The sequence below is a fragment of the Panthera pardus genome, unplaced genomic scaffold, assembly GCF_024362965.1.
Source record: "Panthera pardus isolate Hobbes unplaced genomic scaffold, ASM2436296v1 HiC_scaffold_24, whole genome shotgun sequence".
NCBI classification, from domain to species: Eukaryota; Metazoa; Chordata; class Mammalia; order Carnivora; family Felidae; genus Panthera; species Panthera pardus.
In genome coordinates, this window is record NW_026526810.1 from 11051949 (window position 1) to 11065420 (window position 13472).

The window sequence follows — 13472 nt, forward strand, 5'->3', positions numbered from 1 at the left end:
CAGAATAGCAGAACGTCAGCTATAGGAGCTGTGTGCCGTGGTGCTGGTCACCAAATATTTCCAGGTCTCTCTCCAGAAATGTTAAGGATGCATCTCCCTACATTCTTAAAATTGTGGGACCATGTGACATACTTTGACCTTAAAAATGTGAGTAAAACTGAGGTGCACATAGGAGCTTTAAGAGCATCAGGACCTGATTTGTTGTGTTCCCTTTTTCCTGCCAAGGTGGCTGTGGCGGCATCTGAACAATAAAATCTGTCAGCCCAGGTCCATGAGTGGCCCAAACACACACACCCTCCTACCTCCCCATGCTGGACATGTAACATGAGCAAGAAATAAACTTTTGTGTTAAGCCACTGAGATGTGGGGGGCTTTCGCATTGAGTCTTGTTTATTGTGGCAAATCCAAATCTATTAATTCAGATTCATATGTGTATGAATGTCCACCTGAGATGTCCTTGTTCTCCTCAGACCTTATCATAGGCTCCTTTTCATTCGTTTTAAGTTGAGCTCAGGAAGACAGGAAGTACTTGTTGTTCAACCAGCCATCTTTGATGGAAAGTTTGGTAGCGTCTGCCACACAGACAGCAAATGTCTGGGCATTGTTACTACAGATCCAGCCCCAGAACTTTCCGAAATACATGTTCTACTTGACTCCCCAGATGTAAACACAGTTCAGCCTGAGGGCAGCGGTTGTCTTACTTCTAGTGCCCTGATCCATCCTGATTCCCAGGCAGGATGACTGAAACCAGCCGGGGTGTGGTCCTCCAACGTGATTCCTTCCAGACACTTCCCCCAGCCACGGAGAAGGGCAGTGCTGGCTCGTCCAAACAGCCTGCTGCACGCGGCCCCTGCATTGTCCAGTCCTCACAGCGTGAGGCAGGGGTTTTTGATTAAAAACAGTTTTTACTCTAGTAATGCTTCTCTACTTGAAAAGTCTGGCCACCAAAAACACAACAAAACACACAGAACCAAACCAAACAACAACAAAACACATCTTTTAGGATTACAACATTGGCTTTTGTGCCACAGATTTCTCTCAGTGAAATCCATTCCTTCTGGGGGAGTTTGAAGACTTATTGGATTCTAGGGATATAAGACAATAAAATGTCAAAAGCAGAGACAAAAACTGTTTGGGGTCAATGTGATTCAAACCCTTCTGGAGAGGAATCTCCATTTAAACCGCAGAACTGACCCGGGAATAAGGATCTGCTTGGAGAGCTGAAGTATTCTCGGAGAGAAGCTGCTGTTAATGGAATCTTTCTATTTTGTGACTAACAAACCTTAGTGTGAACATTACTAGGCTGCTAGAATCTGAGGCACTGGATACATCCACCAAGATCCAGATTGGTTCATTTTCCACATTCCCCAGCAAGGTAGTATGTTTGCAACCAATGTCTGGTCACCATGCCTGTGTTTAAACTTAACTTTGGCACAAATAATAATACCGAAAAGGCACCCGTTTTTTCTCTCTTCTCTCAAGAACCCTGGGGGGTAGAGCAGATGAACAGTGAAAAGCTCAGGGTAGATGAGGCTTATCCTCAGGTGACCCCTGAATAACACAGCAGAGGAATCATTGCCATTCATGGGTTCTGCTAACCTTTCTAAGATGAGCTCCTCTGCTCATGACCTGCAGGGAACCAATCAAAGAGTCCCTGAAATGGAAGGCAAGTGTTTTGTCCACAGAGCAAGGAAACCACCTCTACCTCACTGTCCTCTGTCTGATGGCCCCTACTTTGACTCACAGCTCAAAGCCCATGCTGAAGTTGGTGTAAAAAGTGACCAGAAATGGTAAGAGTCCCATCACCAAGTCCCAGAGCACCCTGCTGTCATCCCTCAAACCAGATGGCCCCTATGCAGAAGCCAGATACCACATGTTGACTAGGCATGAAATATAATTAAAGGGGGGGGGGTGATTTACTCTAAGAATTCACAAGATAAAGTCACATTTGAGGTAGCGTAGCAGGACTTTATCTTTGGAATAATTTTTCATTCTAGTCTCTGCAATCAAGTAGGAGAAATCCAGTTAGAGGGATGTGATTTGGGTTCATGAGGAAGCCGTGGATAAAATTCAATGCCTTTGCCATCCTCCTGGGAGGACAGGTAATTTCTGCTGTAAGAACGAGTAGTTAGAAGGAACATCAGTGTGATGTTGACTTGAAACCGATCTTAAATCTTCTGAGGAGTTCATATCACCAGGCTATGAACACGTTCCCCTGCAAAATAATTTTTGTCTGATTCCCCAAGTAGCCTTGCTTTTAGATGATCACTTTTTGTGTTTTTAGTAACATTAACTGTCTTTGAAAGAAAACCATTGAACTGGCAAGGTACCATGATGGAATGCAGGTAAAACTCTGGCTATGTGGCCTGGAGCTCTTTCACAAGATTGTATCAAACATGTAAAAGAAACCAAAGTTCAATTTTTTTTTTTTTGTAGTTTTTTTATAAAATACTTAGGCTTTTGTGTAAGTTTATAGTTTTCCCTTTTTACAAAAGTTGTTTATGAGAATACCTCTATCTTTATGTTTATCCCTAAGGGCTATTCTGGGTCTAATTGGAAAGACCTCATTGTTTGGGAAGCCCGGGGGGCCAGACTAATACCCTTGTTCAGTTCCCAGAACGTGAGGTCAGTGTAGGTGGGCCAAAGCAAGGCCATGACCTTATCTCTAGTATGAAGACCAGGAGGATGTTATCCCCTGCCCTTTGGGAAATCCAACCCTGTGGTATGGAGACTTCACTATGGAAGAAAGTGCCACCTTCGGCAAATTCTCTGGCACGTCTTCGCATTTTCTGCCGAAGTGTCAGGTGTGGCTGAGAATGAAGACGTATCCATGGCACACTAATGCATGTTTCTGGTCTCCAGTCTCATAACCCTTTACCTTTTAGCTTTAAAATTGGTTTTACTCTACAGTTTTTCTTTTTCGCAATCAGTCCTACACGTCAATTATATGTAAGTGATTAATGGCCTTTGTGTTTATCCGTGGCTTCATGCATGACTCATTCCCGTCGACTGTGCTCAGAAAACATTCAGGCATGTAAGCGAGGAAAGAATCCCACACCACACATGTAACCACTGGTACTGCACATAATATATAAACATCTTACATGAGAAACACTTGGGAACAGCCTTTGCCATCACACACGTGGACACCTTCGTACAAGGATTATTCTTGACTGAGGAAAAGAAGTATATTGTACTTGGTTTACATGCACACTTCCAGAACTGAGACTGGTGTTCTTAATCACGGTGGAGAGAAGGCTCATTATTTGTTATCATAGAGGGTAAATTTCTCCACAGAACCTGCATACCCCACACCGAGAGACTTGGCACGTGACAGAGGTTCTAAAGGTAATTACTGAATAAATAAATATGTGACTTGAGGATCCATCTGCACTCAAAAGGGATAGATGACATCACCTTCTCTTTTAAAAATTCATAGTTTAAGGAGGTTCTCTTTGAAAGCAAGGGTAATGCGATTCGGAACCCATAGAGTGGTTCTTGGTGGGGACTTCGGTGGGTACTAGTCTCCTTTGTAGCACTGAGGAGGAGCACAGCAGAAAGATACAAATGTCACAATGACAATTTAGTGAAGGAGGTGAAGGCAGCACACCAAGAACTTCCAAATTTCTAAATTAAAAAACTCCACTGTTTGAACTCAACCAAAGGCTTGAGAATGTGCAAGCCCTCCATCCATCCAGGAAGTAATACGACAGCCAATTCGAGCAGATCCCTCCTATAGCCGAGTTGCTGAGGGCCTCGGTGCTTCAAAGTCAGGAGTCAATAGGCCAGGGGGTGTAATAAACAGCCAACACTGACCTCACAAGGACCCAAGAGGGGGATACCCTGGGGGATGTGGACACGGTCCCTGTGTGGGTCTGCTCTGGATTCTCAGCTCAAGCACTTAGGTGAAAAAACCCAGAAGGGTTCAGGCAAGGGTCAGGACTTCAGATAATTGGGCAAAAATCCTGCATTTGATTACTTGTTATCTTTCTGGTATGGTATTTCTTTTTGATATTTACCCTTAAGGGTGATAAGACATTCCTCCTTTTCCCAATCTTTAGGAGCTGGGCTAAGATGAAAGTTACCTTCCTATCTAAACTGACAGGATTACTGAATCCATCCAGCCACACTTGGAGTCACCCAGATGTTATATGACCTGGGGCTTTATACCAGTCCTAAATTGGGTTTTTCCTTCAGCCTGAAATGCCCTTCCTCCACCCCCACTGTCAGTTAATTTCTACTGGCCTTTTAGGGCTTGGGGACCACCCTCATCTTTCAGCAGGCCTGGGCCAGGTGGCCCAGGAGAATTTGAGGCCCCACAGCACCCCCCACTGAGATGCTTTGGCCTCACACTCAAGCTGCTTGCCTGGGGGTTCCCTCCCTTGACTGTGACCGACTTGGGGAACCTCTAGCTTTTATTTCTGTACAACTCACATTCAAAGTGTAGTAGCACTGGGGCACCTGGGTGGCTCAGTCGGCTAAGCGTCCAAACTTCGGCTCAGGTCATGAGCTCATGGTTCGTGGTTTCAAACCCCGTGTCAGGCTCTGTGCTGACAGCTCAGAGCCTGGAGCCTGCTTCGAATTCTGGGTCTCCCATTCTCTCTGCCCCTCCCCTGCTCATGCTCTCTCTCTCTCAAAAACAAACATTAAAAAAATTAAAATGTAGTAGTGTTGAATAAATGTTTGCTGGGTAAGTGGACTATTGGTGACCCTTTGTCAGTATCTCTGTATATGTGCATTCCAGAATGTCAGACCACGATTACAGGGTTGATGAAACTATGTTAAATAGCAATTCATTTATGTGTGAGTGAGCATTTCATGCACATCTTCTGTAAGCAGAATCCACAATGATATAAGCTTCTGCTCACAGACGGTGAACACTTGGGAAAAACAACTTCAGACTTTAAAACAAAGATGTGACATCTGGCAACTGCTCAGGACAGAACTTTTCCAGGTGGGTGAGGCTATGGGTGCTTATCTTTCTCTGAAGGTTTGCTAAGGCTTTTGTGCGCCAGAAGCTAGAAGGAAGCACATTAACCACAGGCCTGGGTGGGGGCAGCTACCCCCAGGAGGCTTCCAATGGTTCTCTGTCCCTCCACAGGGGACTGGCTGCCAGAGCCCCAGAATCCTGACCTCCCTGGGAGGAAGCCTACACATTCCTGCCCACATTCCTCCTGTGAACAGGTAGGATGAAGAAAGGGGAGGCAAGAAAAAAAAAAAGTTACTGTGATTGGAAGAATGCATCTACTCACGATGAGATCAAAGGTCAACAAGCAGATTAGACTCCAGGAAAAAACAGAGAACATTTTTTACCCCCATTGGGGTTCTCTTGGAAATGAGCTGCGATGTTGCCTCCAGTGGAGATTTTCAAAGGTGTGTGACAGAACCACCCTTAGTGTTCTACTGAATTGCCCCAGGGGCGGGAGCGGGCACAGATGTGTTCAACTTGCCTTCCACATAAGGGAGCAACTGGAGTTAGCTCAGTTTACTGAACAATATTTGATTTAAATAAAAGGTTCTTTTTTTTTTAATGTTTATTTATTTTTGAGAGAGAGAGAGAGAGCGAGGACCCACGGAGGGTGCAGAGAGAGAGGCAGAGAGAGAGGGAGACACAGAATCCGAAGCAGGTTCCAGACTCTGAGCTGTCAGCATAGAGCCCAACATGGGGCTCAAACTCACAAACCATGAGATTATGATCTGAGCCAAAGTAGAACATTTAACCAACTGAGCCACCCAGGTGCCCCAATTTAAATAAAAGGTTCTAATCTCTCCCCCACTTTTTAAAAAATCAGTACTAAAACTTGCAGAGGTTTTGTTGCTAAGTAGGCAAGGTCAGAGTCTCATGGCAGATTGGAGCTGGGGATCCAAACAGAGAAAGTGCCATTAGACATGTCAAAACAAATAGAAATCACCAACGTTCCAGAGCAGTGTTGTTCGAGAACTTTCTGCGATGATGGAAATGTTCTCTCTCTGTGCTGTCTGGCACAGGAGCCACTAGCCACCTGTGGCAATGGAACACTTGAAATGTAGCTAGTAGGACCGAGGGCTGAACTTTTAAGTTTGTTTAATTTTAATTATAATTAAAAAAAAAATTTAAACATTGATTTAAGAGAGAGTGCACACGCGTGTGTGCTCGAGTGGGGCAGGGACAGAGAGGGACACAGAGAACCCCAAGCAGGCTCTTCACTGTCAGTGCAGGGTCCCATGTGGGGCTCAAACTCATGAACCGTGAGATCATGACCTGAGATGAAATCCAGAGTCAGACACTTAACTGACTAAGCCACCCAGACGTCCCTATAACTAAAATTTGAATAGCCTAAAGTGGCCTGTGACTACTGTCCCGGAAGGTGTAGCTTCGGAGGGCACTTTCCCCCCAAACTGACTTGCTCTAGCACTACTTTCCTCAGTTGACCTCAGGAGCCACGCAGCAGGCACAGATTCTCACACAAGTGTCCTATTTTGTAGACTGGGCACCTGTCTTTAAAATCCAGAAACCAGGCCTGAAATGCACTTCCTAAGCATAAGTTTAAAATTAGATTTTGTGCTTACATTTGCCTCTGGTTTTGCTTTCACCAGATCCTGCAAAATCCTTGTGCAATAGGTTGCCCTTTCTGCAAGGTATCAAGAAGGAATGTTTCCGCTAGACCAGGTCTTCTATCCAGATACAGGAGAGGGGGAGCACACACAGACTTCTCCTCTCTGCCTCATTCCCAGAGGCCTGTTCTGTGGGACAGAGAGGATTACCTGTGATTGTGTTCCCCTGTGGGGTAAAATTGAAGGGAAAAGCTTCTATGGAAAGTAATCGTTCAAATTCGGATAGAGACTTTTCAGCTCAGCTCCGCCACCAAGCTACCTTGGTGATGTCGCACTTGGGCGAGCAGACACTCACTAAGGCTCTGAGAAGAGCTCTCTCCCCAGAGGACTTGTCTGCTTCATGCTCCCCTCGTTATGTGTCAACCCAGACACATCCCTGAACATCATAAGCTAGTGTCCCCCAGGACAGGCGATCAGAAACCATCTCCCACCTCTGGGCTAAGCAGCCCACAGCTGCAAAGATAGTTCTAGCAGAAAGCCTCCGAAGACCCATCAGCTGAACTTGGATGGACCTCTGTAAGCACAGTGTTGGGGGAGGTCTACATCTGGGAAACAGGAGACTCCTCTCTTCTGCATTCACAGTTGCCAGAGAGGCAGCTCAGACTTCCTGGAACATTCGGCTTCATGCGTGTTTTAGGGATGTGTGTAAATGCGGTCCTACTTTAGCTGACAGAACACTCAGAGAATCTTCTGTCTATAGGTAAAAATGACCTGGCCAAGTGTCACATCGGAAGACAGGCTGATGCAAAGCGCAGGGGAGCCCATTGGGCAGGTCAGGGCAGCACCACTGGCCACCATAGGGAAACCGCTCGCTTCTAGGAACCTAAAGATAATCTGGCTAAACTGTTTTCTCTTTGCCTTTCAGAAATCATAAAACTGAAGGGCCAGGTCACCTATTATCAACTAGAAGGTGTGTGATCATTGGCTTTGGGTAAAGGAATTACAATCTATAAACACCTACAGGCTGTCCTGCAGCGGCAGTAACCCTCGGGGCTCCCCCTCACCCACACCCTCCCCGCCCCCCACGAATGGCCAGGGTCCCCTGTCCCTCGGGCTTCGCACTCACCTGTGCCCCGAGAGTGGCTGAAGTCGCCCTTCACTACGCGGCAGGTCTTGCCGTCACCACTGCAGACCCCACACCGGTCTTCCTTGGCCGCGGACCCGATGATGCCATCACAGCCGATTTTCTGAACAACCAAAGGGCCGGGTTATTCTGTGTCTAAGACTCAGAGGGATCTTCCAGGAGAATCTCTACAGGGCTGACTTCTCCAACAGACCTGGCAGGCATGGTGCCTGGGGCCTGCCGGACTCTCAGAGTCCACGAAAATATTTTATTTCAAGATCAGAAGAGAAGGGGCACCTGGGTGGCTCAGTCGGTTAAGCATCCGACTTCAGCTCAGGTCATGATCTCACGGTTTGTGGGTTCGAGCCCGGCATCGGGCTCTGTGGTGACAGCTTAGAGCCTAGAGCCTGCTCTGGATTCTGTGTCTCCCTTTCTCTCTCAAAAATAAATAAATGCAAAACAAAAATCAAAATCAGAAGAGAAAAAAATGAATAGAATCCAGCTTGTATTATATCTGTTTTTATACCCACATAGTTGCCAGACATATTTTTTATTATTTGTTACAGAGGAGGGGACCCAGAAAGGCACATATTTATGCCTCCGAAGTCAGACTGAGGCCTGAGGCCTGGCCTTTCTAGCACCTCCTGAGGCAGAGGCCATGCCTCTGACTCCCACACACCCACTGGTGTGGCCACAACTTCACAGAATTCATGTTTCCCTGGGGCTGTGTGGGGCACCTGTATCTGGGTTCTAACAGCCAACAGAACAGTGTGCACAAACCACACTGACTTTTCTGTTGAGGCCAGGAAGCCCAGAGCTCCTTGAGACATGGCTGAAGACATGAGACCCCCCCATTTCCCTGTAGAGACTGAGCCCAAGAAGACCCATGTCTCTCAAAACTTTCAAAAAGGCATGTGTGAGGGCAGAGAAGAGTAACCTGACCCAGAGTGGTTCTGGGTGGCACAGCCCAAGTCAGTGTGGGAAAACTGGGAAAAGATTGTGAACTCTTGTTTTTCCTTAAAAAACAAAAAAAAAATGCGTGAGAATTTTATATTCCGCAAAAAAACACATCTAACTTTATATTCTGGCGAACACGGAGTATGTGTTGGCTAAATTGCTGAAACTCCGCTTTCCCCCCGGAAGTGAGTACTTCCAGAACAAGAACGGAGTTTCTCCACTGCCCCGTGCCCTGCATTAGGGATTGACGGTTCAGGCCATAAGGAAGTCAACAGCCAGATAACTCAGGCCAAGGTGATTTCACTCCTTCCCATGATGCTTGGGTGAATCTGGCCAGGGGCTTCCCTCCTTGCACCCCACTCCAGCAGGGCGTGGAGTGGAGCTGGCTGAACAGTTCATGACCTCCCGGCTCCCCAACTTAATCAGGACCCCCTGCTTCATGATAGGAGTGGGTCTTCAACGGGAATGTGCATCCGCCTCTCTAGGAGGGCTGTCAAGGCACAGACTCCGGGATCCTGTGCCCGGCAGGTCTGGGTGGGCCTGGGGATCATGGAGACCCAGACGCCATCTGCAACACCTGGCTGCACCCAAGAACAGCCTGGAGGAAGACAGGCTGCCACAGTGGACCCGGAGCCTGGAGAACATTGCAGGAGCTGCCTAGATTCATGATCGGGACTGCCGGCTGATTATTGCAAAGTTGCTCGATACAAAATTATATGGGCTAAGAATCCAAGGCAGCCACGATCCAAAATTTTGCTCAACCAGCATGGTCAGCGAGGGCCCTGGCTGCACGTGTGCTGTCAATCTGTGCTGCTCCTTTGGGTTCTAAAGCTCCAGCTTGCTTCCGGCCCCCAAACACTGGCTTCTTTCATGTCATCCTGACATGTCGCCACACGTGGCTTCCCTCTCTCTCAGGTGCTCTGAGCTCTAGACTCTAACGATGTGGACTTCCTGTTATCTTTTAACCACACTCCTGCTGGCTTGCCATCCCTATCTGGTACCTCTGTTAGGGTTTCCTGATTAAATAGCTTCTAGATGTTCTAAGTTAGCATCCCACTTTGTCCAGACCACCTTTCCCCCAGCCACAATGATGGCACCTGACGAATCGAAGGCCACACAGCAAGTTGTTTGGTGGGGCCAGGAGCAGTACCTCACCTCTTGCCTCCCAGCCCTGGCTGCCTGGGAATCTCCCCTGATTGTCTTCAGTCAAGGACCAGGGTCACTGGGAGGCATTCTGGAGAGGGTAGGGCCCCTTCCCAAAGCCTGCTGGGTTTGCAAGAATGTAGAATAAAGAAGCTAAAAGAACACGAGAAAAAGGAAAGTGAGGAGAGCATCTGCGCCAGAATTTCAAAAGGCCACGTGCCCTTTGGCTAGGTGATCAGGACAAGGAGGCAAAGTGTGCAGTTGGCAATCTTCCAGAGCAGGAGTTCACTGGGAAGCTGGAAGGACAGATGTGGGAGGTGCTTCAGGGAGGAACAGGGCAAAGACCCCACTGGGAGGAAGGGCGCTTAGGAGAACACACACCTTCCTAGATGAACAAACCACTTCTCCCAGAGTCCCCTGAAAGAAGGACCTCGGTGGAAAGAGACAAATGAGAAGGAGAAAAGGCTGTGGATTAAGTGAGCACTTGCAAAGCGCCTGCACAGCCAGACCAGCACTAGGTGCCCTCATGGCCAATCCTGGCAGGAGATGCTGTTGGCCCCAAACAAGCAGAGGCAAGTTAGGGAGCAATTTTCTACTCCTCCTGATATTCTTGCCACGGCTCCCGAAATGTGGCAAAAAGAACATGTACACAATGCGGCAGCGAAGCTCTGACCAGTACTGATTTAGACCTCAGGGGATCCAGAGTTTAAGTAGATATAATGTTTGGCATTGATTTCCCTTTTTTCCGGGAAGAAGTCCAAGTTAGTTGGGAGCCCAGCAAGGCCTGATGTCTGTGAGGCTGCTAGGGCATGCTTGGCCTGCACGGAACTAGCACCTGCCTCTTTTCTAAGAGTCTAGGATATTTCCAGGCAAGCCAGTGCGGCCCATCCTCATCAGTGTCTGTTCCTCTCAGGGGGCCAAATAAAGCATCTAAAGCGCATGGGCTTAGATCTGGATCTGAGACAATGGAGGATCCTTTCTGAAACATGATCACCTGCTTATTTTTTTGATTGGGACAATTGTTCTTGAGAGCTAAAATTAGTCTATGCAGATGGTATGCCCTTTCAGACAAAGTCTTGCTCTGCATGTTCTGGAGAACCTAAAGGGAACAACTCCTCTCAGTCTGACCAGCGGTGGTCAGTTTCTAGGGTAGACCAAAGATCTCCCAGGCCCAGAGCCGCAAGATCACGTGGGGTAGCTGTTCTCCAACTCCAGCATGCCAGAATCTCCTGGAGGGCTGGGCGGGTCACCCATTGTTAGGGCGGGGCCCCCGAATCTGCCTTCCCCAGGGAGTTCTCAGGCAATGCTGTGGGCCCAGGTCAGATTGGGAGACCACTGGGCTAGGTTTGGAGCTCAGAGATAGAGCCCCTCATGGAGACGGCCACTGCCACGGACGCTGAGCTTTCTGTGTCCCGAGGAGGCAGTGTCTACTTAACTGATACCCCCTGTGCCACTGAAAGACCCGAGGCATGAGTTCCCACTGGGAAAGTAACTACTGCTGCCTCCATCCTCTGTCACCCCTGAGCTGAAGCAGTTCTGGGCTGAGGTATCCTGGAGGCATGTGGGGGAGGCCAGCAGAGCAACAAGGACAACAGAGGCTGGTTCCCCTATACTCTCAGGAAGCAGATCCCCCCCTACAATGGTGCCCAGGGCAGGTAAATGATCCGTGGGAGGCTCCACCATGACACACTCTCTAGTTACAAAACCCCAAATGCCCTCAACTGAGGGCCTCACGGATCACCTGGATGCTGTTCGGTCCTTCCGCTCACAGGGTGGTTACACTTCTACCCCTCTCCACCAGGGAAACAGAAACTCAGATCTGGAGCCTTTGATAAGCCTTGCTTGTAGGATTCACATCATCTTATGTGTAAAACTGTCAATGGCTGGATACAGGCGGAAAGTGCTCTGCTCTTTTCTCCCCTTTCCCCACCCAGCATCTTGTTTCAATTTTAAAAACCAGCCTCCTTTGCTAAAACTTCACCTCTAAGAGCAAACGTAACTCAGACATGACTTCAAATTGTAGGCTAACTGCCTTCTGGATTAGGGCTAAATTACCCAGGCAGGTAGGCCATAAGCTTCTCTTCCACAAATGTCATGCTCAAGGCTGTGGTCACTATGCATATCCTGAGAATAATTACAGATTTGGATAGGAGCCTCAGTTTACCCATTCTATAAACTGGAATATTAACCTCAACCTCAACCTCAGAGGTTAAAAAAAATGACCTCTCCTCTGGCTCACTTCTTGGGACCCTCGTGACAGGTGGGTGCTGTCAGGACAGATGGAGACAGCACACAGACCATCCTCCCCCTAAGGGGATGGGGGACAGCTAGTACCTTATCTGAGCACAGTAGGGCTCAAAAGGTAATTGTCCTTCCACAGAACCCCTGCCCTCTCCAAAAAAGGAAGACAGGGAAGGAGAAAGTAGGCAGGACCACATCCTTCCCCTGGTCCCTCTTCGGGAAACATGCAGAGAGAGCCAGTGTCCAGAGGGTCATCCACAGGTGGGTTCTCCCATAATATCAAGCAGCGCCCCCATGCAGCAGGTCACTGTCTGCCCCAGTGGGCTTCTCAGATCATGTGCAAACAAGGACACATGGTCACCCTTTGTATTAATTCTTCGAGACACCCAAGGGGTCAGCACAGGTTTGTATGTTCTGCCCACTGTCTGGTATTATTTTAGGCACCTAGTGTGTTTGAAGGCAGGGCACACAAGGGATGTCAATGTCTAAGAAGCAGCAATCACAGAGGCAAAGAAGAGACGTCAAACTAACCTGCCAATAGTGGCATTTTCTCCCTTTGCCCCACAGTTAGTGCAAGTGACATAGAATATTTTTGCAAGGGACTGGGATTTTTTTTTTTTCAAAATGGAAGTTACCAAAGCATAAAACTCATTAATTCTGAATGTTAGAGGAGTTTTAACAATTGTATTTATGAGGACTGGTGTTCTAAGAGGGCAAGATGACCAAACCAAAGCAAACTCCAAACAATGAATTCTAGGATCTTCCTATGCTTTCCTAGCGATCCCTAGCAGTTACTTTTCCACATACACTAGGCATTCCTGCTACCGATTTCTGAGATTTCAGAGCAGGTCTTAAAGTTCCTGGTCAGCATCTGCAGGTCTGAGCCCTGTTCTGCTAACAAACTGGGGTATGTAGGACACCAGGGGAGGACACTGCCGGGGGCATAATTAATCAAAGGCTCAAGATGATAGGGAACTGGTGGGGAAAGCACAAGCTCTTTTTTGGTAGAGGCAGTCCCTGTGAAACACACAAAAAGCCTAGAAAGGCTTTAGGGCTCAGCACGCTGTGCTGGAGGAGGGGACAGGATGAGCCATGGACAGTGCAGCCATTTCTCCCAGAAGTGAGAAATATCCATCTTTGGTGATCTGAAACCTGGATTCTGCCCGCAGAATCCTGCCCCTGCATGGTAGAAGATCACCAGCAACAGACAACCTCCTGGTCACCACATATAGTGGCCATTTCTCCATCTTCTTTGACTTGGTGGCTTTGTCCCCTAATAGACTGTAGTGTCTACTTTTTCTCCATGCTCATGGTCACAGCCCAGTTTAGACCCTCACTATTCGGGACATGACCTATTGTACCTGTTTCCTCCCCTTTGCTGCCAGATTGATCTTCACCTAAGAGATGAGAAGACCCATGGTGGAGTACGTCCACACTTAGGGATTCAAGATGCTCCACGATGCCATGACACCTG

The 13472-nt window shown here is 47.9% G+C and overlaps 1 protein-coding gene across 4 annotated transcripts in view; it reads right to left on the reverse strand.

The window, feature by feature from the left end:
• Positions 1–13472, reverse strand: part of ADAMTS17 (ADAM metallopeptidase with thrombospondin type 1 motif 17) — a 343562-nt gene that overhangs the window by 96681 nt on the left and 233409 nt on the right. For 2 of the 4 annotated variants that reach the window (XM_019460109.2, XM_019460108.2), the window contains exons 15-16: positions 7661–7781; positions 3105–3173 (exon numbers count right to left, since the gene is read on the reverse strand). In XM_019460109.2, coding sequence (XP_019315654.2) covers positions 3105–3173; positions 7661–7781 — 190 coding nt within the window. The remainder of the gene's footprint in view (positions 1–3104; positions 3174–7660; positions 7782–13472) is intronic. The other 2 variants (XM_019460111.2, XM_019460110.2) reach the window with 1 other exon arrangement.